Source organism: Rhipicephalus microplus, chromosome 2, assembly GCF_043290135.1.
Source record: "Rhipicephalus microplus isolate Deutch F79 chromosome 2, USDA_Rmic, whole genome shotgun sequence".
In the NCBI taxonomy this organism is placed as follows: Eukaryota; Metazoa; Arthropoda; class Arachnida; order Ixodida; family Ixodidae; genus Rhipicephalus; species Rhipicephalus microplus.
The window spans coordinates 137,605,526-137,632,200 of NC_134701.1; the positions used below are offsets into that span (position 1 = coordinate 137,605,526).

Here is a 26,675-nt window from a genome sequence, read left to right on the forward strand (position 1 = left end):
TGATCTCGCTGAACTGTCTCCAAGTGTTCTGTCGCAAATGATAAGTTTTTGTCAAACTCATTTTTTTGGTACAGGTGGAAGTTGTGGCTAACGGAAAAAGTGAAGTCGCGTGGGAGCAGCCCCTGATCGTTGGAAAAGAGTGGATGCTTGCACGAGCGGAAATCCTTCGGAAGAAAAAATTCAAGGTGAGAACAACTACCCACGCATGACAGCGTCAAGCATTTTGTTTGTGCACTCTTGATTTCCTTCGAAAGGTTTTCCATTGCAAGAACGAAAATTCGGAACAAGTTGCATATATAGACCTCCCAGTGGTGATTACGTCTGCTATTTATAGAACACCGTGGCGCCAAATTCAACAATTCTATATAAAACCACACTACGAGCCCTTCTTTTCACTGGAGTCGTGATTTCAAAGAGGAGTACTAGAGAGAAACAGTCCCAGCAGAGGGGCGTGTAAGGTCTTTGCAACATTTTTACAGCGAGCGCTGTTATCAATTGAAGATTCGGTTATTCAAGCGACGCAGGCGGCACCACGCAGCATTCCACTGAACCTGGCACACGGTGACAAGTCAGCGATGCAGTTCGATGGGTGTCCTGTATGCAGCTCGGTCTCGCGGTAGTAATAAGCATGCCTTCACACAACGACTGCATTCAAGTGAATTCTTCACTGATGACGGTGTCTGTGCTGGATTTGGTGCCGCAGAAAATGTCATGGCCGCTGGATGAATATGAAGATGTGGGCTGCTGCGTGGTGCTGCCGTCAATAAGCGAGCGCGTTCAAGCTGTTGACAGTTGCGCCCGCTTTTTCGGTGAGGAGATTGTGGGCGTGAACATTACAATCACTTGGAATGTTCGCGAAATCGGCAAGTATCCAAAGAAGACAGGTGGTAGGACGGTGTAGTGAACTCGTCCACGAAGTTATGATGTTCGAGTGGTTTCAGTGAGTCGTGTAATGGAGTCAGTCGATCTTGAAGAATCGAGGTATGACGCCGCTGCAGGTGCACTGTTTCGAAAAGCGTCAACGGGATGACGATCAGTGCTAGCGTTGGTTTGAGTGGTTTTTGGAAGAGAAATGCTTGATAAAGGTTCGGAGCACTATGGACTACACACGTGGCGGGGATATTTGAAGCCTCAGAATGTTCTTGTACACTCTGAATTATATGTGATTGCATTTGCAGTGTGGTAAGTTTTTTTCAGTACCTTCCAAGCAAGGGCGTAGTCTGGGGTACCCCCCACCTCCCCCGCAAATGTTTTGCGCCATGGCATATAAAGCGAAAAATGGCCTCTAGGGGATGCCCCTCCCGAAATCAAGGTGCCCCCCCCCCAAAAAAAAACATTCTGTCTACGCGCCTGCCTCCTAGTGCTTTTGTGAATTGTAATTTATACCAGTGGAAAGTGCAAGCTTCTGTGATGCAGAGCAGGCGCGAGGGTTTCGAGACGCTGCTTCGGTGGCATGCAACAGGCCACACCTTTTCTTTTCTTTCTTTTTTTAATCAAGCGGCCATGCAAATACTGTGACCGGTGCTGCTTCGTTTTCATTCAAACATCTATGCGTCTCTTTCGACAGAGAAAGTGTGGTCTGCAGTGAAACTAGAGGGTCTGGCGAGCTTTGCTGCCTGAGACGCGCACACTTGCGAGATCGCCTCAGCACCATCGTCTCGTCCGCCATTTCGACCTACCGTCGCGCCGCATATAGTCGCTGGAATGATCGAATAGCCAATTGTGGTGACCTGGTTGTCCACCGCTGCCACCACCACCTCCGCTCTTGTCACCCCTCTGTGGTAAACCTCCTTCACGGAAAATTTGCACGCACGCACGCACGCGCTCTCTCATACACACGCGCACGCGCACACAATACACTACGCAGGGTCTAATTCATTACTCATTTGCGTTCATTAGGTCTTCCGCTACGAAATAAAGTGGTGAATCATTCTTTCACTACTCCCCGAAAAACACTAGGTGTTTAAAAAAAACGCAAGGGACCAACAAAAATCATACACTTCGCTGCAAAACACTAAGAAATATATATCTTGAACTGAGTTGCTCCACCATAGGGTAGAAACAAACATTACGGTATTTCTTTTGGTATTGTCCACTCACTACTTCCCTCTTGCTTTTATCTAGGTCGTGTTCCGCGCAACGTTTCCAGAGAGTGGGCCAACATCAATCAGCCTAGACGACGTCGTTCTGAGGCCAGAGCCATGCCGCCATCTTGCCCACTGCACATTCACCGATGGCCTCTGCGGCTACGTGAACAAATTCCAGAGAGACCTTCGCTGGCTCGTAGGAACAGGCCGTTACGAGAATCCTAAACTTCAGCCAGCTGTGCCTCGACAAGAAGGTATGATGTGAGTCGATGTAGAAAGCGCGTATGAATTGCGGCGACTATGCTGCCATAGTTTGCTGTTTCTCGTGGTCAGCAGTTTGCACATTGCTGGGTTTTTAGGTTGTGTGACGTGGCGTGAACGAGTTTCGCAAAAATTAGAACGATAACGCTTGAGCAAATGTGCGTCTAGTTCAGTCGCACAACGCTTATTATTTCCACCTTATATGCGACCCGCTGAAAGACTTTCGGTTGGTCTTCATCATTGAAACAAATGAACTAAAAAAAACTAAATATGTTTATGCAACTAGAGAAAAAACCCGCTACTTTCCACTAAGCAGTGTGAATTACGTGGAGCCTTAGCTCTAGGGCATAACCTGAGCCGCAAACACGAGCCGTGAAGCCATGGCTCGTTTTCACTCTCTTCTCTTGAAGTCCGACGCTTTGTTTTGTTCGCACGCACGTTTTGTTCGCCGCTCAGAGGAGGTCACTACAAAGCATCATGTGTTGTCATTCAATGTCACGTTAGACTTTTCGGCGTCATGATGACTTCAAAAATTATTGCGATTTGTGGCATCACAATGACATCAAGTGGTGACGTCTTCACATGATCATTCTTTTCAATCACTTGTCCCTGACGCCACCGAACGGTTGTCTTCAACGGTAAAATGTCATGTTTCATGAGGCATCGAAAGTTTTGGGCTTAATGAGAAAAAGGCTCAACAGGTGGTACACTTTAGTAAAAGAAGAAAGTTGAAACAATACTACACTCAAACAAGTTAATTGAGCGGAACGAGAGTGTACATATGTGTTACATTAGCTTCTACGACGCAATATGAGATTCTCAAAGTGACTCCGCGCCCAACATTACACCTGTATATAACTTTTCTTTAACGAATTTTAACCATTTACACGTACCTATCCAAGGTGCCTAGCCGAATTCATGAGTTTGATTTCGACTGAACCTTGTTTTTATGGTGATGCCAGATAAGTCACACTCATTTCTGCAGTACATACTGCGCTCTCCAACGACTGTGTCTGACAAGCCAATTGATGCTTTCGTCTTGCTCGTCCGTCTCAGCTCTTTCACAGAGTGGCTGGGACTGTGCTTCACATTCGGCAATCCTCCTCCAGTACGAGGAATACCACGTATTTCCTTGTCCGCGTTAGTGTACCTGCGCACCAGACCATGGCACCAAAACTGCAACTGCTCAGGTTTTATTGCGATAGCAATTACATGAGCACTGTCGGCTGGATATTGCCACCGGCGTCAGCGTCGACGTCGGTGTCGCTCACCGTATGTGTACACGTACCTATACATATGAAAATGAAAAAAAAAAGAACGGGAAGACTCCAGCGCACGGAAACGAACTACGGTCCTCTTTATCGTGAGCGCGAGGCGTTAACCGCTGAGCCACCAAAGAGCACATCCTTCACCGTTCAAATGGCAAGCTATTTAGATCTACCACTTACCGCTGCTCACGGGCATCATGGCTTGAATTATCGTGTTTTCAGCATTACCAGCAAGATAGTGCAATGAGCGTGCGTTGCCACATCACCACGGAGGAGCATGTACTTCACCGTTCAAACGGCAAGCTATTTATATCTACCACTTACCATTGATAACTGGCATCTTAGGGGGGAGGGGGATTTCCGTGTTTTCAGCATTACCAGCAAGATGGCACAATGAGTGCGCGTCACTTCGTCGCCACAACGCACGGTGGCACGCGCTCTAATCAGCCACGCGTTCTTTGCGCCGCTTAGAGAAGGGGAGCGAACCTCCCTCGCGCGCCCTTAATCTCTCCGGTGGGAAGAAGGGGAGGATCGTACGTCTTGGCTGGCCTCTGGCTTTACTTGGAGCAATTATGTTGTAGTTACCGGACGCAAACAGGTCACTGCAATCATTGTAGTCTCCGTTTGTGACAAGCGCGCACTTTTAAGACAAAGCTAAGTAACAATTGAGACACTTATTCGCTGCATCTGTACCTGTGAGTACGTTTCGTGTGTCATTTGTGCGTGACAAATCTGGAGCACGTGTTGATCTGCTTTCCAATCTGCGCGTGACCATCCAAGTTGTTGCTATCGCGTTCTTTGCTTCTCTTTTGCTGCATAGCTGTCACTTTTGTTTTCTCGCACGGAAGCTGGGAAGTCAGTAGTATCAGCTTCACATGTGACGCCTCGAAATACTTCTTTCTAAGTTAGAGCCCTGCACGGGTGCCGGCTGGCCCAAAACGCGGACTAGCGCCCATGAGCTTCGGGCTTGGGTCCGACTTGGATCTGAGTCAGGCGCGTCTTTGGTGCGGGTTTAATAGATGTGAGTAGTGGTGCGCTTATGCTAAAGTTGAGTTACTGTTTGTGTGTGGAGTTTATTGTCCCGAAACTACGCCGTATATGATGGAGGACTGTGGGTATTTAGAGTGTGCGCTGACATCACACTGCACAAGGGCGTCGAGCGTTTTGATTTCATCGGTATGCCACATCGCCCAGAAATCCAGAGCTACAGCCCCGTTTGCGAGCCACAGTCAGCCCTTGGTGACTGGGTGAGAGTCTTCCGCTTCTTGTCACACGCTCCGGTCGCTAACGCGGTGCGTCGGTATTGCGCTCCGAACACCCAATGCACCGCGTTCGACGGAGCTCAGAAGCCGCTTGCTAGGAAGCCTTTAGTCCAATCTTGTTTTAAGACGTGAGGCGTGTGTGGTGCGCCTTCACAGATCTATCGCAATGTAATGGTAGCCTCGAAAATGAGTGTTGGGCAGGACATATTTTTTTAAAGCTAAAACGTAGTTTATACGTAGAGGCACTTGCTTGCGTAGGAGTCTAAACGATTGCTTCAATTTATGTTACGCTTCCCAGACTGGCGAATTCCTCTCGGAAGCTGTTTGAGTGCGGTTTTCCCGCCTCTCCTTGCATTGTGCAACAAAGTTTGCGGAACGCAGTCTTCAGTTTTTACTGAACTGATCAGCCCCAGCTCATCAGCAAGGTATATAAACTCAGACGATTAACGCTAGCCCTATTTCTTCTTCATGTGGTCGTTCTATTTTGTAGTCCTTTGCAATGCAATATTAAGATCACATTGCTAGCGCTTAAACAGCCCGCTAGGCCTCCACTCACACTGCATTGCATTGATTTCGCAAGTTTTATGGGCGTATTTGATTAAATACAGCAATACCAGTCAAACTCGTGGCACAGTCACACGTTCTTACGGCACTCTTAACAAAATATTTTGTGTAAGGCTTGTACATTTACAATAACCAGGAACTGGAGCACACGTCCTTTATGTTGAAGCTATAATTAGTTGAAAAGCACAGGGCCGAGTTGGCCAAGACCCTAATCCTCCGGAACCGGGTCGGGCACGTGCCATACCTAAAGGCACCTGGCCGGGCTTGGGCGGGCCGCAGCACGTCCCTATTTGGCCTGCCGGCAGGCCCGGACCAAAATAATCAGTGCCTGCAGTGCTCTAATACAGGCGTTGGCACAATTTTAAAAGCGTGTTGATGCCTCGCCATTTGCGCCGATGCGGATACATCAAACTTACTATGAATCAACTTTATTTTGCCTAATAATTTTATGCTGCCTAATATATATTTGACCGTTCAATTCTTATTACATTACACCACAACAGAACCCTTGTTTGTTAGGTTGAAATATTTCGTTCAGCAAAAAAAAAAAAAGAACTCCAGAGAAGGGAAATATTATTTATCAATATTGACATTTTGGTATAGTGCTACAGAACGGTAATTCTCACTGTGAACTGAAATGCAGTCTTGAAGGCTACATGTATGCAAACTTCCCTTTTGAATTGGTTGAGGATTCCAGTACAACCTTAGACTAAGGGATTCTTCATCTGTATGTTGTTTTTATCTTACTCAATAAATGCAAAAAAAACAATTAATTACGCTGCGAATTTCTAAAGAGGCCCTATCATGCCCAAAAAATTGTGACCTGATAGTATTTCATCGCTGAATAGAAATTTGAAGAGTATAGAATTACAACCAATTTCACCACTTCATTTTGTATTGAAGAAAACTTCCCAACTGGAAATATACTGTGAATAAGCAAAAAAAAAACGTGTTTTTTGTTGCCACAGGCTGAGTGGTGCCCTCTCATATATTTTGGGAAAAAATGCGTTTAACCGCTTTCGTTGGCAACAAGACCGAATGCGCATTTCTTATGTCGGCAAATCGCAGACTCCCGTCCATTCGCTTACCTGGACCTGACAACGGGCAGATCGGACACTACTGGGCAAACATATGGTACTATACCAGCGGCAGCCAAGTTAGTGAAGCTCCTTAGCCCTATGTTTGATGTTGCTGATGACAAAACTGAGCTTTCAATCCGGTATTACCGAAGTGGACCAGGTAAGTCATATTCCTTGAAGAAACATTTTTTCTCCTGCAAGAAGCAATTTTATAGTTCATTTTCTTTTTGTGATCTTGCGTAGCTGATAACAGAGACCTTATTTCGTGCTGGCTGGACCGAATATTAACGAGGGACATTATCAGAGACTTTATTCGTTGACTTTTGAACATTTCCTAATCATTTTGTTGTGATATGTACCTATGGGTGTGTCTTCGCATATCTGTGCCCGAAGTTCTTTTTTTCCATGCACTGCTTTGTATGTTTTACTCTAAGATACGTGTTCAAGTTTCACTCAAGGGCTAAGGAGTAGCCGGCGCCATAATTGTGCGCCAACAGCTCCTAATATGTAATATCAATAAGAAAAAAAAACCTTATTTATGGCTTCCTTTCACATGTGCACGTGCGTTCAGCCTAGTTGTAATAAAGCCGAGTGCCAAGATTTCTGCTACACGTGCAGCTAGATGACTAGGATAACTTTAATCACTCGCTGCAGGCATGATTTATTGAAATGACAAAGTTGAAGGGGTAATTTGAAACGCGAGTAAATAAACTCACCGTGAAAATATTGTGTTGAAGTAATAACAGCGCCTTTGCAGAGTCTGAATAGGATGTCACAGAAATTCGCCTAGTAATTGCCCTAAGGAGGAACTTATAAAGTGTACAACAGCCAGCTTCGGCTGGTTTCGGTCTCTATCAGGGCCTTTCCACCTTTTTCGGCAGCGAAGAGAAGTAGGCGTAGCACTTTCTCTTCCCCGTGGTCACTTCGTCAGCATAGCACGACGTCAGCGATCACGTCATCGTCATGCAGCCAACGATCAAGCAATGCTTCGTCTACGTGTCCCTCGTGCCAGAGCGGCACGCGTCGAGGCAGTGCAGTGCTAGAGGTGCGAGGTAAACAAGTATGCCATGGCATATGTTCTTTCCCCTAGCTGCAAAGCTTTGAGATACCTTTTAATATCATAACTTTGTTATTTTTTTCTGGCAAAACTCCTTGTTTCAATAGTTTCGTGGCTATCTAAACTCTGTAGATGGCAGCACGGAAACATCAAAATGGTCTAAACGGCTCAAACTGTACTTCCGTTGGGTTCAGATGTTGTTTCGTAGTGTGAAGAAACAAATTAACAAGGCCAGTGGTAGGAACATTGCCTGTGCAAGATTATGTCCTTGCGGGCAATAGAGACTAGTCCTGTGCAGTAGAGGGACGTGGGATTGTATTCTGAAATGTTGTGTCTGCGTGGCGCACAGTGGCAGAATATTTGCGAATCGTGACCACCACCGCCTTACGCACAAATCAGGGAGCTTGTTTTAGCGTTTTGAACAAGTTAGAGCCTATTCATTAGCTCTTTTTAGGACTAAGGTCTTCTGAATTTGCTCGAATTGCTAACTAGACCTAATCCTGAATCTGAGCTTGATAGTGTAAATTGCGGCTGGTCACGTGCAAGGTGTATTACGAAGGCAATAAGAAGGTTCATCTCAACCACATATGTAGCGCTCAGTCATTCAAGTGCATTATCTTTCAAACTTGGCATGTCCTATGAATTTATGACAATGCTCTCGAGGTTCAGCCTGTAGCCTAGAGTACTGACACAGTAATGTTTTTTTTATATTTTTACAACCTCCTCAAATGTGAACTTGTTTTGCCTTTTTTCTTTGTTATTTATTTGATTATGTAGCCTAAGTTTTGTATTCAGACGTGGGAATAAAAAGCCCAGAGTAAAGGAACTACGAAAGGTATAAATTTTTTGCTAGTTTTCTTTTGAATATTACGATTTCCTTTTTTGTGACCAGCTGCTACGTACGACAACATTCTTTCCATTGGCATTCCTTCTTTCTCAAGAAAATGTGTCAAACAAGATTTTAAATGCTTTGGGAACACACGCCGTAAAATAGCTTAGACTCGTTAAAGACCGTGAAACGAACTTCATATTTTACAGAACGAGGTTTCATAACGTGATCATTTTGCTTCTGGTACTATGCAGACATAACTTCGGCCAACCTCTCCGTCTCTTGCTTTGGAGACGCATCCAATCCGAAGGACCCCGAGGCCCAATTTACAAGAGAACTTCAGAGGGTGCTTCAATGGAGTGTCTTGAACGTGGGACTGAAACGAGGCACACGCTGCCAGTTGTCAGTGCTTGTGACTCGAGGTGATGGCACCAATGGTACCATGGCCATCGCATCTGTGGATGTCAAACGCATGGACGCAGGTAATCAGGACTTATTCTTCCCACAAACATGGCTCGCAAAGAAATGTATGCGTTGCCGCGGCCCTTGCACATAAATTTACTTTGCACGTACCTATTTCTATTCAAAAACTGAGACCGAGGTCACATATTTCCGTACATAATTGTTAATAAATAATAAATAATTAATTCATTGCTACCGGATGCTTTAAGTGCTGTAACAAGAGTGGCTTACCAAAATCAATCACATATACACAGTGAATTCGCTCACTTACGTAAAAAAAAAAAGACGTTAAGGGGTTTTGTTTGTGTAAGATGGAAAAGAGGCGCTATCAACGTGTATGTTTGATAGTGGACGCAAAGTTTCAGGAAGGTAAGAATTGACAGGGGTAACATATCGCAGTTCTCTATAGAATGGTCACGTACAAGCTCTGAATAAAAATAAAAACTATTCACAACATGCGCTGCACTGAGAAAAACTGAACTCCAACAACAGGAAGGTACGGGAAAACACTTCAAACCCCGACGTTTCGAAGCCGACTTCACTCCTCCCTCAAGGGCGACATTCCAGCGGTGTCTTGAAGGCACTCGCGTGTCGGCTAATGACCCCAAGCTTTGCCGTGGAGCGTAGTCCGTACGCTTGCGGAAGGGTTTCGAGGAAACCATTGGCGATCCCGTGCACCGAGCGCCCTTCTTTGTATATTGCCACATTCCTTCTCCGGGTTTTGTTATCGTAATGTTCAGCGCAAACCATGTGTGCAGTGTTCGAGAAGCTTCGAGGCCGAAGTAGATCATTTTTTTTTAAGATTAGGCGGGCAATGTCAACATATAGATTATTCCTGACCTTGCGTGGCAGCCAGCGATAACGCTGAAATATTCGACGGCAAATGTATAAATGCAGACGTGCTTCACCGCTTGTCAGTTCATCGACGGACGACACTTACTTCGCCACTCTCAGTGCCAGTTAAGTTTGTATCCCTGTAATCTGACCTATCGCTGACCGGCCACAGGTTCGGCCGAACAAGCAGTGTGGTCTTCGAACTACAGCTGGCTCCCTTCGTCGACGTCGCGATTCGGGGAGAACTGGTGAAGGTGCTGCTCTTTTCATGTACCAGGCACCCCGTCAAGCCGTGAAGGCATCCTACATCGCGAAGAAGACACCAACACCACCAGGGACAGTCGAGCCAGCTGCAGACTGAAAGGACTAGCCCCCTAACACGTTGTCAACGCGATGATAAACCATGAATGCAAACTAATTGCTTTTTTTAATTAAAGGGCTCTTTGTTTTCCTGTAACTCACAAAATATGGAAATCTAGAAAATGTCAAAGAAAGTGTATGGGATGCTGTTAGAAATAACTGTAATGTATATGTGAAGAAGGAAAAGTGGAAGAAAAGATAGCTTTGCGACGGCAGAGACCGAACCTGCCCCTTTCAAATAACACGTCGGATGCCTTACCACCCAACTGAGGCGACGGTAATGCATCCACTTTACAGGTTATGTGTGTGCATTTAAGCGTCAGTCAGCGCCACACGTTTCCATTGTGCGGGTGTGGAATGTTCTTTTTCGCTTTTCGGTGTCACGTAGGCTGTGATCTTATTACGAGCTAGCAGCTGACCTATAATCACTCGCAAACTACTGAAAGCATCAAGACTACCCAAACGCGACCCTCGCTATGAACGAAGCGAATAATTCTTTTTAAAGGATCGTGTTTTTTTTTTTTGATGGACACAATTATAATGAGTACGTAATTGCTAGTGTTCAACACTCTGACGTTATCGGGTTCTACGCATTTTCTATTTCAGGAATCAAGCCAACGAAGGACGTTGATTCTCCCGGTGAGTGCTGATTCTACATAAGCCGGTACCTCGAGAAAGATGTAGTTATCACCAACCAGCATTAAGGAGTGGAGAATTGGGGTGGGCGGAAGGCTAGAGTAAGAGTCATCAAAAAAAGAATGATTGACGTAATGACATAAACTGAAAATAACACCAAGATTTGTAGCTATATTGCCAGAATATGGTGCTTCTTGATGATGCAACTTTTTTTTTTGCTTTGGTCGCTACACGGTGTAGCTTTTTTGTGTGACTGGTACAAATTATTCTTGTGCGGCAGTATCTTTGTTGTTGTTTTTTTCTCAATAACTTTTTTCTAATCCAAGCTGGAATGCTCAGATAAGTAATTTCGTGATGAATCCTCTATGATGCGCGTCAATATGCCAATCACGTTACTCCCGCAGCCTGTAACTAGCACCAGGAGTCGCTCCATGCAGTTCCAGCAAGCCTTTGGACTACTTCAGGAGGTTTTTGGCGTCACCATATTGGGTGGTTACAGTTACCACCTCGTATCTCTAACTAGACCAAGAGTACTACAGTATAAGTGTATGCTGTTTTCCACCAATTTATGCTGTCTCGATTGTGGACGTGTCGGCGATCACAGGTTTAGAATGCTAAACTGCGACCTTTTTTTAAATGTGATGTCCTTTCACGTTGTCACTTCTAATTTTTGCCTGGTATGAACAAATCACCATGTTCATTATCCTTTGAAAAAAAAAATGTTAAACTTCTAAGCACGTAGGTGAAGGTCTAATGCCCAGTAAGATTGTCGACGTTAGAAGGAAGCACTGTGCATTGCAATGACGAGAAAAGATGGAAAGAAAAAAAAAGAGAAAGAGAATAAGGAACGAAAAGGAAGGAAGGTGGAAAGAAACAAAAAGAGAGAAAGAAAGTTTATCAGCCAGGCACGCATTCGCGGAAGCCAAACTTGTCCTTTATTCGCATTAGGCAAACAGGTTATTAATTATATATTTATTCATTCATTTATGTCTTTGTAGTTTGCTTGTTTCTAAATTTACGCAAATGGGAGCCATGTGGGGCGGCTGCAGCGATGGCGGTAAAATGAGGACAAGCCCCACAATGTGCAAGCATATATAAATAAAACATATCACTTTTCTTCATTTATTCGGGTGAATGAAACTTTGTTTAAATATTGTTTAGAACTTGCCTACATTATTATTCTGCGCTGAATGTGAGCGTTGTTACCACAGAAGCCAGTTTAGCTTAACAAGGTGTTTTTATGTGTGTGTGTGCAAAAGAAGCCATCTGTTTTGACCATGCCACCACAATTGATTGAGTCGATCCTGATGATTGTCTACCATCCTGGCCGGGCTTGAGAATTTATCCGAGACTCATTGCATAGGTACATATTACTAGAAGAGCATCGATGTAGTGGAAGATATCACGCAAAAAAACTTCATACGGCCTTGCAGACTACGTGTACGTTTCCATTCAGTTAACGCATTACTGCGCATTTGGAAGCTTGGAACAAGACGAACGTCGTGTATGGTAATTTCAAACCAATTATCATTTATACCTAGTCAGGCTGTTTTTGCCCAGCAGTCTGACCAATGAAACTACCCGCACTATATTACGTAAATTGTTTTCAATGTTGAAATTTAATGTGTATAGGTATGGGTTGCAACTACGTTTGTGATGAAATGATAATAAATCTATCCATTTCAGTTCGGTGTACTTTCGATGACGGAACCATGTGTGGATGGAAGTCGGGAAACTTCCCCGTCAAATGGGTGCTCAACGATTACGCAAACAAGATGCCAGGCTTTCCGCGCTTCGATCACACCACCAAGAAGTACAGAGGTGAGCTCGAAATATCAATTGTCAATTGTGTTCTACGTAATTTACTAAAACATTTGCAATTACAGTATAGTGCTTTCATACCGTTGCCGCCATATGTGGTCACTGCACTATGCTTGACATTGGAAATTCAGATAAAAAATATGGGAATGTCAATTCCTATATGTTTAGGAATGAACAAAATGTAAAGCCCTCAGAGTAGTGGGGTATAGCAGTAAGATTCCCCTATATAGATGCTTGGTCTCATGTCTTGAGACCAAATACTGGTGAAACACTTATTCTTGGTACAGTTATGAAAAATATTTTGAACAAGGTGAAGAAAAATGCAGCTTCACATGCTCTCTTCTCTGGGAGCTATCTCTGAAAAAAAATATTTTCGCAGCAAATGAATAAGAGAAGCTCACGTGTTAGCGACAGTCTCTCACAGCCTACGCTGCAAGGACCACAAGCGTGGCTGAACGTAATACGTGTCTTAGCTTAAACACAGGAACGCGCTAAGTGGGAATGTAATCACGTGATAATATTTTTCCATCACTCGTGTTGACGCCGCCGATGCTGATGGATGAGGCATTTAAGGCTCTCGCCTTGATTAAAGAAAAGAATTTTAAACGAGAAGCATTTTTTTTCGTGTACTGCAAGCACGTTTGGCACCTACGTCTGTCTGTCTATCTATCTATCTATCTATCTATCTATCTATCTATCTATCTATCTATCTATCTATCTATCTATCTATCTATCTATCTATCTATCTATCTTGCTTGTGGTGAGCGTAGAAACACGTACCTCCGCACCCCCACGTAACATAAACTATGTGCCCTCAAGTTTACCCTGTGTGTCCTCTCTTACACTGTGCTTTTGTATATACGTGAACCAATCCTCCCCTGTACGCTTTCCTCCTCCTTTCTTTCCTTCCACCTCTCATGGCGGCCCGCACTGGCTTGCCGCTGCAGCTCAGCAGAGGGAAAATAAACAACCATACCGCACGGACGTCTTGCTCACAGTCATTCAATCTGCCCTATGCCCTCCACAATTGGTTACCCAGCTTTGTTAAACACACCTAAGTAACATGGAGCCGCCCATCTCACGACTGACAAAGATCGGACGCCAACGCATGGACCTTCCAAAATGGAGCTTCAAGTTCATACACCCACCCCCAACCAAACCACGCCAGAGACCAATGCATTCAGGGCGGCCGTCTCCACCGTCACCTGACGTCTTCCGCCACACTTAGTATGCAGCCCTGCCGTGTGTTTTCTGCAAGTGGAATCTCAATTCCAGCTATCAAGAATCACCTCACAAAAGCGGCAATTTCACCACGTGGTCAGCGCACTCGCCTCTACAGCTGCAGAAGAGGTAATCGACATAATTACCTCGTTTCGCAACCATCCCCCGGCAAGACCATACGACCAGGTCAAGCAGCCATCCTAGAAAGGACCGCTGCGTCGGAGAGAACCAGAATATAGCAGCTACTCTCCGCAGAAGAGCTTGGTGACCGACGTCCAAGCCAGCTTTTGCGGCGAATGACGCAGCTTCTGGGCACTAGTGCGATCACTACGGACACTGCCGTGCTACGTGAACTTTTTCTCCGGCGACTGCCATCCCAGGTCGAAATGGGGCTTTCGACAGCCAAAGCCATGGATTTGACATTACTGGCTGCGCCGGCCGATAAAGTTATGTAAGTATCGACCCCAAGTTTCCCTTTCGCCTCCATTAGTACACCCACGCATTCGACACCACCGACCACTCCTGCCACCCCTGCCTAGCCACCTAGCCCTGCACTCTTTTCCACTGGCCCCTCCGATGTTGACGGCCTTTGTGCTCGGCTGGAATATCTCATCGCGGCAGCAACTAACCCAGAACCATCCGCACGTCGTGAAAGCCAACGTCATCGTTCTCCGACGCCCATTCGTTGCCGACGAGAGCGAAGAGCCTCCCCCAGTCCACGAATGCGCTTTTACCATCGCCTTTTGGTGAAAATGCCCGCTTCTGCGTTTTGCCTTGCACATGGTCGGAAGACTCAACAGCCCACCACTAGCAGAAACGAACAGTCAGCGCCAAGACATCTTAATATATTTTCCACATCTTCGACCGAACTACCAGACAGAAATTTCTCATCGACACAGGAGCCCAAGTGAGTGTCCTCCCAGCGACAAAAGCAGAACACACTTCCACTGTACTGTTTCACCTCAAACTTGTCAACGGGACACACATTCCCGAGTAACAGCAACGTTCTGTAACGCTCAACTTAGGGATTCAAGGAATCTTCTGGTGGGTGTTTTTGGTTGCTGATGGTGGTTCTGCAATAATTGGTGCTGACTTCCTAAACCAGCATAGACTCCTAGTCGATGTCAAGGAAAGCGCTTAATAGACTCCGCAACTAAACTCTCCATTCACGGACTCACGGTGTGCGCAGCTACAGATTTGGCACTCTCATGCGTCACAGTTGCCAAAGAGCCGTTTGCAGACCTGCTAGAAGAGTTTCCTGAGCTTACATCACCATCGAGGTGGACTCAACCAGTGTGCTATGACATTCGACATCACATTGTCACATCAAGACCACCTGCGTTTTCTCGACTGCGACGTCTAGCTTCAGACAAACTCAAGGTGGCCCATTCAGAATACAAACACATGCTGGAACTCGGCATCATCAGACCCTCCTCGAGCAGCTGGGCACCTCCCCTTCATTTCGTCCCCAAGAAGTCTGGAAATTGGAGGCCATGCGGGGATTACGAATCTCTGAATACCAAGACCGTTCCAGACCGGCACCCACTGCCCAACATACAGGACTTCAATTCAGCTCTCCATGGCACCACCATCTTTTCCGGACTTGATCTTGTCCATGCCTATCGCCGAATTCCCGTAGCGGATGAAGACATTTCAAAAACAGCAATCACAACACCATCCGGGCTTTTTGAATTCATCAGAATCTCATTCAGACTTCGAAAAGCTGTGCAGACTTCTCAGCGTTTTATCTATTCTGTTGTGCGTGGACTGCGTTTCGTATTTGCATACGTTGATGACATCCTAGTTTTAAGTTCTTCGCCCGAAGAACACTCGCACCACCTGCGCCAGCTCTTCCAACGCCTCTCCACAAATGGCGTAATAATCAACACGGAAAAGAGCCAATTCGAGCAACACGCCCTTGAATTACTTGGTCACTACTTGGACACCAACGGAATCCGACACGCCCTCACAAAGTGCAAGCCATCATCGAGTTACCCAAACCATCATCTACCACAAAGCTCCGCCAGTTTCTTGGGCTTGTATACTTTTAACGACGCTTTATGAGAAAATACGCCATGCTGCTGGAACCCTTAGACCGTATGCTTTGCGGCAAGCACTCAGCGAAAGCACTAAAATGGGACACTGCTGTGGATGATGCATTTAATGCCGTCAAGCACGCCTTGACCGAAGCCACCCTACTCGCCAACCCACAATTACGTTGCCCGCTGGCACTCATGGCCGACGCTTCCAACACAGCGGTAGGAGCTGTTCCACAGCAGAATGCCAACGGTGCAAGGCAACCTCTTGCGTTCTTCTCAAAACACATGACTCATTCTGAAACACAATACAGCGTTTTCGGTCGGGAACTTCTCGCCATCTACCTGGCAGGATGTCACTTTCACCACCTTCTCGATGGCTGAATAATCACAGTTTTCACTGATCACAAGCCGCTCACCTACTCAATAGGTCATACTGCATCACTGTATACGCCACGCGAAGTGCGAACACTAGCCTTCATCTCAGAATTCACGACGAATGTCCGGCACAACCACAGCGTGAACAACACTCCTGCTGACGCACTTGATGATGATGATGATGATGATGATGATGATGATGATGATGATGATGATGATGATGGACCTTCAGCTTTGCTGGCACTCGCCCAGAAGTCGCACTTAGTCGCGTGGACGCTGTCACGCGCGGTCGTTCCGAAACATCAGATTCGTCATCCTGTTCAATCGATTTACATCAGCTGGCAAAAGCACAGACAGACTACTCAGACTATCGCACCTACGAGATACGCAAACATAGCTGAAGCTGGATACAGTTTCCATTTAAGGCGTGCCAATTATATGTGGTACTTCTACAGGTACATCGAGACCGTATTTGCTTATTCCTTTCCGCAAGACAGTCTTCGATTCTTTGCACAACCTTTCACAATCTGAAATTCTTGCAACTCAAACGATGATCAAATCACGCATCGTCTGGTGCCGCATGAATGCTAACATTCGCGGCTGGGTAAGTGCGTGCGCACCATGTCAAAGTGCCAAAGTACAACGTTACCCAGCACACCCCCCATTCAGCGTTTCCTGCAGACTGATCAACGTTTCGCAGTGGTCCACATCGACATCGTTGGCCCCCTTCCCCGTTGTCAATGTTACCGGTAATTATTGACTTGTGTTGACCGCTCCACCCGATGGCTTGAGGCTACGCCTATCCTTGACATCACAGCTGCTACAGTGGCCGATTCTTTCATCTCTACTTGGGTGGCGTGATTTGACTGCCCCACAACAATAATCTCTGACCACCGCCGCCAGTTAGAGTCGTCGCTTTTCAAGAAACTCCTCAAGCTGCTGGGAGTAGTGCGACTGCGAACTGCCTCTTACCATACACAAACAAACGGGCTCGTAGAACGTTTCCACCGTCACCTGAAAGCGGCGCTTACAGGACACGGTCGTATGGCCTAGTGGCTCTCCCACTCATGCTGCTGGGAATTCGATCTGCGTTCAAGAAAGGCGTTTCGTGCGCCAGTACTGCGCTTGTTTATGGAGCCCCTCTTCATTTACCAGCATATTTCTTTGACGCCACTAAACCAGACTATTCGCCCACACCAAGAGAGTACGTTGACAAACTGCGTGATATTTTCCGGCACCTTCGACCACAGCCAACGCGAGCAAGGCACTCACGGACTGTATACTCGACTGCAGACCTATACAAAGCGACGCATGTGTTCATGCACTACGGCCCCGTACGCAGTCACCTGCAACCACATTATCTCAGGCCCTTCCGTGTACTCGAATGGCGTTCCTCAATGTTCATCGTGGACCTTAATGGAAAGCGCAATGTAGTCGCACTCGAGCGGCATAAGGCAGCATACGTAGACGGCCCGGTATGTTGCATTATAGTATCTGCTACGTGTCCTCTTACAGCGCGTGCAAATCTTTACGACTAACACGAAGTACCTCCGGCTCGCCGCGTTCACTGGATCTAACTAATCGTTCGTCACTTCGGCTTCCTCTGTCGGAAGGGGGGGGGGGCACCTGTGGTGAGCGTCTGAACACGCGCGTCCGCACCCCCCCCCCCCCCATAACATAAACTATGTGCCCTCAACATTACTCCGTGTGTCATCTCTTACAATCTGCTTTTGTATATACGTAAAACATCCTCCTTTGTACGCTTTCCTCCTCCTCTCTTTTCTTCCTCTCTCGTGGTGGCGGCCCGCACTCGCGTGCCGCTGCAGCTCGGCAGACGGAAAATAAACCACCATACCACACGGACGTCAAGACTTGCAGTCAGTCAATCCGCCCCATGCCCTCTACCATCCATCCATCCATCCATCCATCCATCCATCCATCCATCCATCCATCCATCCATCCATCCATCCATCCATCCATCCATCCATCAATCCGTCCGTCCATCCGTCGGTCCATCCATCCATCCATCCATCCATCCATCCATCCATCCATCCATCCATCCATCCATCCATCCATCCATCCATCCATCCATCCATCCATCCATCCATCCATCCATAAATCCGCTGAAGTCTGGCTGCTCTCTTGATCGCTCCCTTAACTTTACGAAAACCAAAATTAGTATGGGAGGGTATGATGGTTTGACGAATATGGCGCACAGGTCAAGACATGAATAATGTCCCAGTTCCGTCACGTACATCAACCAAAACTTGGCACTAAACAGATCCATAGCCGTGGGCGAGTATGAGCTACCGGTATGTGGGTATGTGCCACAGGTGATTGCCACTTAATATCGGCCCAGGAACGCCGAGAACACACATGGATAAATAACGCGTGAGCGTTAAAAAAAGCTGACATCGGCAGCGTTGATCCAACGAATGCATAGAATGAATGTCAAGGTCGCAGCAGGAATCGAATTCCAGCATTCTGCGGGACAATACGGAATTCTACCACAAGCCACGCCTGGTCTCATAACTACTTCCTAAATAGACCTAATGTTCGTGAAACGTCAGTTGTAGTTGCAGTGCTGACATTACGTATCTACTTCTATGATACAGCCGCCATGTCGCATTGGCATCTATAGTATAGCCGGGTGAAATTTTGGAAAGCAGCAGCTTTTTCCCCTCAAAGGCGGATGCACACGAGCCTCTACCAATAAGTGTGCACTTCATGTGACGTTATGAGCCGGACGACCGGAGACCCTGCCGACTGAGAACATGCTGCCTTCGTTGTTTCCAGTTCAGCGCGCAAACGACCGATTGTTGGCAGTAGTGTGATGAAATAGCTGAGCGTCAAGCTACCCGAACGAGCATTTTGAGCTCGCAAAAAATAAAAAAGAGGAAATATTTGCACATTGTATACACGTTCCTCTTGTTTTATATTAGTAACGGAAACGCTCATTACTAAAGCTAGCTACATGCTTGTGTTTTGTGAAGTGTTCTGCAGCAGCAAATACATGCATAATTCCTTTCTCTTATAGGGCGATTTGCATTTGCCACACACAAAGACGTCGAAGCACAGCACGCGGTTCTCAACAGCCCCGATTTGGACGTTAACGCAACCAGTGGAGCCTGCCTCAGTTTTTGGACGTTTACCGCTGACGCACAACATGTCAAGCAAGTATTTCTATGTAATTGTGCTGAAATGAATTCACTTTGCCAAATATATTTTACGTCAAAGGTAGCAAACTATACCTTCTAATTCTTTGTTACAAGTGCTGAATACACTACGCCATAACGGTGATAATAATAATGAAATATCAAGTACTTATTCGTTCTTCTGGTGAAGATTGTGGTGTAAATGTACAGGAGCTTAAAACATTGTTCATCTTTTAGCGCGAACACTTCTCGACATCACTATGACGGAAGAACTGTGATGCTGCGAAAGATTAATATAAAGACAGCAACTCTCCATCAATCAATAAATATTTTGCGCAGTGTAAGGTCACTCACTTAATTTCTTACTTATATGGTATTCTGATTTTATTTTAGTTATTTTGTCAATATCAACGTCAAAAGACAGATAAGACAAAGGATGACTACTGAATATATGAAATTTCATGAATAATTTTGACAACAAGAAATACAGAACACACTATCAATAGAAAATAATCAGACACGAGAAGAATAAACAGCATTCAAACAGTTAGGGTAGACCTAATGTGAAATTCTGGATGAAATTAACACTGATAAATCGCCAAGAAGTTAAAGCGTCCATTGCACGTAACGAAGGCAGGACTCTTCAAGTAGCCGTTATATTCTCTGTTTCATTTAGGTACTTGTTTGTGTATATTTGCTTTGTGTTACGTTGTGTACTCCGAAGCAATGACAATGTTGTGGCAACCACTGCAGCGTGGGATTCCCACTTTCGTTGAAGTAGCAGCGAAATCTTCTTGATGCGCTCCAATCAACATAGCTAGGGGCCACTCCAGAATGGGTATAATTTGTACAAGAAAGCCATCATTACCACTGTAGGCTAGCATAATGAAAAGCTGCCAGAGATTATCCCACGCATCGCGTGGCTTTCCTGTTCAGCATGGCTATGAAGTACACTTGGGCGCTGTCTCACGGCACTACGTGTGCAGGAAGGCAGCACACTAGTGGCAATAAGCCATCTTTTGGAGTTCCACAAAGAACTTATTTGAGATGGCTGCAATGATCGTTCCTGTTCTTGTTTTCTTATTCGCGCAAGTTTAGAGACCGTTTACTACACAAAGTTAAGATAAATTGAACATATTAGCATGTATAGTAAATTTGCAAGGTTATGGCTAGATACATGAAACACTTTAATAAATAATTACCGATGGAAGTGTTCACACACGTAGCATATTTAAAAAAATTGGGCTATTCTAGTTTTTATCGTAACGTATCCTGTATTAACAATAAGAAACGGGTACACAAGCATTTCCATGATCACTTTTAGGTGTCTACGCGTTTTTTTAAATGCAAAGCATTTTCAGCGAACTTCGGTGACTTTGAGCGTATTTATTTAACTATCTATCTATCTACCTGCCTACCTACCTACCTACCTACCTACCTACCTACCTACCTACCTACCTCTGTCTGTCTGTCTGTCTGTCTGTCTGTCTGTCTGTCTGTCTGTCTGTCTATCTATCTATCTATCTATCTATCTATCTATCTATCTATCTATCTATCTATCTATCTATCCCTCTATCCATCTATCCAACTATCCATCTCTCTATCTATCTATCTACTATCTATCTATCTATCTATCTATCTATCTATCTATCTATCTATCTATCCGCCTATCTGCCTGTCTGCCTATCTATCTATCTATCTATCTATCTAACTATCTATCTATCTATCCGTCTATCTGCCTGTCTGCCTATCTATCTATCTATCTATCTATCTATCTATCTATCTATCTATCTATCTATCTATCTATCTATCTATGTATCTATCTATCTATCTAGCTATCTATCTATCTAGCTATCAATCTATCTATTTATCTATCTATCTATTTATCTATCTATCAATCTAGCCGCCTACGACTTATACCTCTCCTGGTTGTTTTGATGATGTTATCGATACCAAACTTAGTATTGCAGATTATGACTGTATTATGAACATATTTGATCAGTCATAACATGAAAATCATGACACGCATGTCATGAATGTTATGATTTACATTTCATGGTCTCCGGAGCCCTCCACTACGGCGTCTCTCATAATCATATGGTGGTCTTGGGACGTTAAACCCCGCAAATCTAATCTACATTTCATGGTCCTGTAGCTCTTGCGGTAGGTTTGTTCTTATGGCGTAGTGCCAAACTGGTATGGCATGGCATGATTGTATGGCGAACACAAGCGACAAACCCTAACATAGAAATCATGACGCGTGTGCTGTAACATGACTACATGCCACGCTCATGATGCGCTCGTGGCCGTTTCGCTAGCGTCACATATACCAAATTAGGTACGGCATCACGTGAATGGATGACGTAGGTATGTGACTGGTGCAAACATGATGATCTTGAGATGCATGTTATGTAAGCACATGAGCACATTTCACGCTCATCATGCGCTCGTGGGCGTTTCGCTAGCGTTACATATACCAAATTTGTTATTACGGGACGTGAATCCATGACGAAGGTATGATACTGGTACAAACATGATAATCATGAGATGCGTGTCATGTAACAACGTGACTACATGCTACACTCATATTGCGCTTGCGGCAGTTTCACTAGCCTGCCATGTACCAAACCTGAAATTACCGAGCCGAATGGACGACATAGGTAAATGACACATCCAAACATGATAATCACGACATGCATGTCATGTAATGACATGATTACGTGCCACACTGTGGATGCGCTCGCGGCCGTTTCACTAGCTTCACATGCCAACTTTGGTATTACGTGGCGCTAATGAATGAGGAAGGTATGTGACTGGTGCAAACATTATAATCATGAGATGCGTGTCATATGAGAACATGACTACATGCCGCAGTCAAGGCGCCAATAAATTTCAACATGACGTGGTGCGCTTGCTCGCGGGCATTCATTTCGTCGTGTCACGCCGGCGTTGGTCCTGCCATATACCCGCAGGCACGCGCCACGCTACGTTTTTTAGATGCGGAGCATCTAATACTCGAGGCTTGTAGTGCGGCGCCGTCCACAAGCTTCCTCCTCCTTCTTCCACCATCTGTGCATCTATTCCTCCTCTACACACCGCGCGCGCTTCACTCCTCCACCATCTGTGCATCCTTCCTCCTCTACACACCGCGTGCGCTTCTCCTCTTCACGAACATTCGCTAGCTGTATAATGTAGCGCGCATGCGCCGTCACGCTTCGAGAACATCGGCAGCTGACGCGCGCGCATGCGCCGTCGCGCTTCGAGAACATCGGCAGCTGACGCGCGCGCATGCGTCGTTGCGCTTCTCCCCCTTCTCGAACATTCGACAGCTGACAGTGCATGCGCCGTCGTGCTGTATATATACTCAAGGTCGGCGCTCGCTCGCTCAGTTGCCGCTCGTCGGTTGGTTTGTACGGCGCGTCGACGTCCAAGGTCGCGGTGAAATGAATTCCAACGAATCCACAAACACAATGATCGACGTCCCTTCGACCAGCGCCGCCCTTTCGCATACGTGTGTACGTGTTCACTCATTTAACACCCCCTCCTACAACCACGTTAACCAATTTAGCCATCGACCCAAGTAAGTCGCAATTTAACACCCCATTTCACAACCACGTTAACCAATTTAGCCATCGACCCAAGTAAGTCGCACTTTAACACCCCGTTAACCAATTATATGCTCCGCATCCTCCTCAGTGTTCCCCCGAGGGAAGCTGCGGGCAATTTTTTTTACTCATGCGCGTTTCAGTGCGTTCGGCGTCCCTCCGTCACGTAAAGATAAAGACGCAGTGTTGTCTGAGTAACGCATCGGCGCGACGTGCAGCATATCGCATTTCGCGCCGTTTGCCGTCGGGCCGCGCCGACGGACGATGGTCGCGCCTGGCGTCAGACTGTAGGGTGCTCGCGTTTTGCTAACGTAGCGTCGCTGTGTCCACCGCGTGCGCGCGTCAACACTACATTGGAGTATATTGGGCCCTTCATGATGCTCTCGCAGCCGTTTTGCTAGTTCCACATATACCAAATTTGGTGTTACGGGATGTCAATGGATGACGAAATATATGACTGGTGCAATCATGATAATCCTGATACGCGTGTCATGTAAGAACATGACAACATACCACGATAGCGTGCTGGCTGCCGTTTCGCTAGCTCCACATATACTAAATTTGGTACCACGTGACGTTAATAGATGACGAAGGTAAACGACACATGCAAACATGATAATCATGACAAGGCATCATTGACACGGCAATCAGGTACGGCATCATTCACCTCCACCTGGTAACGTTGAGCTGATCTTAAATTGACATATTAGCATTTCTTATTCGTGCATCGCATATCATCGATTTCCGCTGTACGTGGAATCTGGCAATTTTTTATCTGTGCAAAAACCCATGCTACTACTCCGCTTGTCATGCTCCCTGGAGGCTGGAGGTTTTTGAAGAGAACAGTGCGTGACGCGATGTTTTGTAGCGCCAGTTATAACGCGGCTGCACCTTAAGTGCGACTTTCTGGCCCGAACATCTTGCGTTCACACGTTTCCATGCGGTAGTTCACATGCGTGCATGGGCTTGAAGAATTTATAAGGTGGATGTTAATAGTTCTTGGTGGTCTCTTCTGCAGTAATGTTCACTGTGTACACGACTATTCAGTCATATAATTACGATGTGTTGTTTTACGCTGACCCAGCATGTGTGGCGCGAAATTCGCGGCCTCACCTATAGCTCTCGCAGCTTGTCTCGGGGGAAGCATAAACTTGAAGCCTGAAGCCCCGCTATAGTGCAGACATCATATTTTAGCAATGCGCATTAATGTGTCCAACGTAAATGATGTCTGTTCTGGTTACCCTTCCGACCTTCATTCATGACCATTTTGATTCTACGTATGTGGTTGAGACAAAATATTTCTTGCTTGCAGCAAGACCTTCTGTTGTTCAAGAACTGGCATTGCTTTCCATGCCTAGTATCACAAATAAACGTTACTCTTCTCCACAGTCTTGATGTGCGGTCTGGTTCCGACCGCCTGTTTGGCACCATCACTCGACACAGCCACCAGTGGAACCACGTACTCGTCGACTTCCAGAGGCCAGAGGGCAAATTCAAGGTACGTCTGTACGTCTTTTAATCCCGGGTTCTTTCTTAAATTTTAAGGCAGAGTTTCGCAGATTTAATGACGTGGACGTTTTCAAAGCCTGGAAAGGTCAATAGGATATGCCCAAGCAAGTTGAAATAATCAACCAACGCATATAACATAAGCCTGCATATATTCTTCTGGTACTGATTTGGGTTTGCATGAAGTTGTTTCCATTTTCACTGGTCGTTAAGTTTCATTCGAGCTTATACTTTCTGTCTATAGGCCGGAGAAGCAGTACAACTTGTCCGATTAGGCATTCTCCATCGTTTATTAGGCGTAAATTGATATGCTTCCGTACTAAATTATGCCAATACTTTATGGTTTACTATCTTTTTTTTCATATTTTGCTGTTTGTTGCAATTTAGGTAGCTAAATCACTTTGATAAGGTGAGAACGGGACATTTTTTCAGTCCTTGAAGAGTGCACTAATGTCACTGCACAAGTTGTTTTTTTTAACACATACGGGTTTTTGTTGCGTTTCCATTGGTCGTGGGATACTATGCCAAGCGCATTGTACATGGACTTTGCGCCTATGAAAGATGCCTGTGTAAGGCTGTACCACTTTGTGCTATTTGACTTATGCTCATTAGGGTGTGCAATATGCCCTCAATTGCATATTTTAGGCATGCATACAATTTATTTTAAATGGGACTACCCACTTTTTTGCATCAGCTTCAGCTTTCGTTCTACATGGAAGCTGGCCTAGTTGCTTTGGATGACATAAGCGTCTACACTGGATCATGCCCACAAAGAGGTAAGCGAGCAAGTATCGTTGCCGTTCAGCTGAAGTTTCACTTACCAGGAAGCATTTGACGAAAGACATAGGAAACGCTTCACACATAAGTAATTTTGCGCCTTGAGGTAGTTTTCATACTTGTAATATAGTTCCATATGGCGATGTCTTGCGGTACAAACTGCTGGTGTGAAAGGCCGATTGCGAAAGTTCACAAAGAGAATGACACTGCACAGAATTTTCTTTTGCACTGCACAAGCTGCACAAGCTGAAGCACGCGTTCTCGTTATACGAACAGTTATGTGGATTGCCATTACTTGCCATGATATTTAAATACACAGATCAACTTTATTTGCTCTCCATAAGACTCGTGAAAAATACAGAAAGCGCGATGAAATGGCTTGGGATTGACAGAGAGTGACTCTTAGGCCACTGTGAATAAAAATCAAGGCGTTTGTTTTCCTGCAAGCTCACTTTAGGTTAACCCTGCTGGCCCATGACTTCTGCTTCTTCGGTGAAGGTAGGAATGAAGAAGTACCAGATGTATATCGCTATGAGCCTGTGGTGTTAAAAGGGGTAAAAACGTATCGACACTAATGGCACTTTTCTTATCCCCTGAAAAAAAGGTATATCTCGACACATTCTGAGTGAGTCATTGAGTGATTGAGCTCGGCAAAGAAGTTCTTTAGGCACGAAGCTTCTTTAGGTCGAGCCATGCCTGCCATCGTCCTTTGATTATGATGACGCTGACGCCAATGTCGATGATGGACTTGCGCATTCCAGACCACGCATTATCTTTCAGCCATCACGGCACAGCACATGCGAAGTGCCTACTATACGTCATAATGATGGCGTATAACAATATAACTGGCCCCGAATGTCCGATGAGGCAGCCTAGCAAAACACATCGATATAGGAATGCTAGACTATGTTAGAAAATACAAGAACGACCCCTTCATACTGGCTGGTGACATTAATGTAGGTATCATGAATTACAACTAGCTTGTGCAGCATTTGACATCGTGATATGTTGTGAGCGGCATTTTATATATAAATAACCAACAATTACCTGGATTACCTGTATAGACCTCTCCTATGTGAACTTCAGCTTACATCCCAACCAGGACCTCTTGGATCTGCGTTTCACTGATCATAAGGCAGTCCTAATGAAGGGCAAACGAAGCCCCTGTCCTAATGCCTCATACGACCTTTAAAATAAAGTTGTGTATACTATACACACGTCTTGTCACTCATTTGCATGTTCGAGTGGGCTATGTACGAGTAATCGACGGTTTTCTGAATGATCTCCTGGAGCTTTGCCCACTCATCATTTTTACTTCGTTTATTTGCTGTGATTTGTTTTCACTTCACTGTAATACACTTATTTGCTGCCAAAACGAATTACAAATTTTCCGCTCCTAAATTTCTTGATATGCTGATTGCTATAAAGAGTAGCTGCTTGCATGTCTTATGTCTGTCGTTTTCCTGCTTCAGCATCT

The 26,675-nt window shown here is 45.4% G+C and overlaps 1 protein-coding gene across 1 annotated transcript in view; it reads left to right on the forward strand.

Moving 5' to 3' along the window:
• The window catches only part of LOC119169735 (MAM and LDL-receptor class A domain-containing protein 1), a 269,301-nt gene that overhangs the window by 78,740 nt on the left and 163,886 nt on the right, over positions 1-26,675 (forward strand). The window contains exons 18-26 of the mRNA XM_075886845.1: positions 75-185; positions 2,125-2,341; positions 6,511-6,681; positions 8,662-8,889; positions 10,670-10,702; positions 12,386-12,520; positions 19,193-19,328; positions 24,305-24,413; positions 25,116-25,197. Of these exons, the coding sequence (XP_075742960.1) occupies positions 75-185; positions 2,125-2,341; positions 6,511-6,681; positions 8,662-8,889; positions 10,670-10,702; positions 12,386-12,520; positions 19,193-19,328; positions 24,305-24,413; positions 25,116-25,197 (1,222 nt within the window). The remainder of the gene's footprint in view (positions 1-74; positions 186-2,124; positions 2,342-6,510; positions 6,682-8,661; positions 8,890-10,669; positions 10,703-12,385; positions 12,521-19,192; positions 19,329-24,304; positions 24,414-25,115; positions 25,198-26,675) is intronic.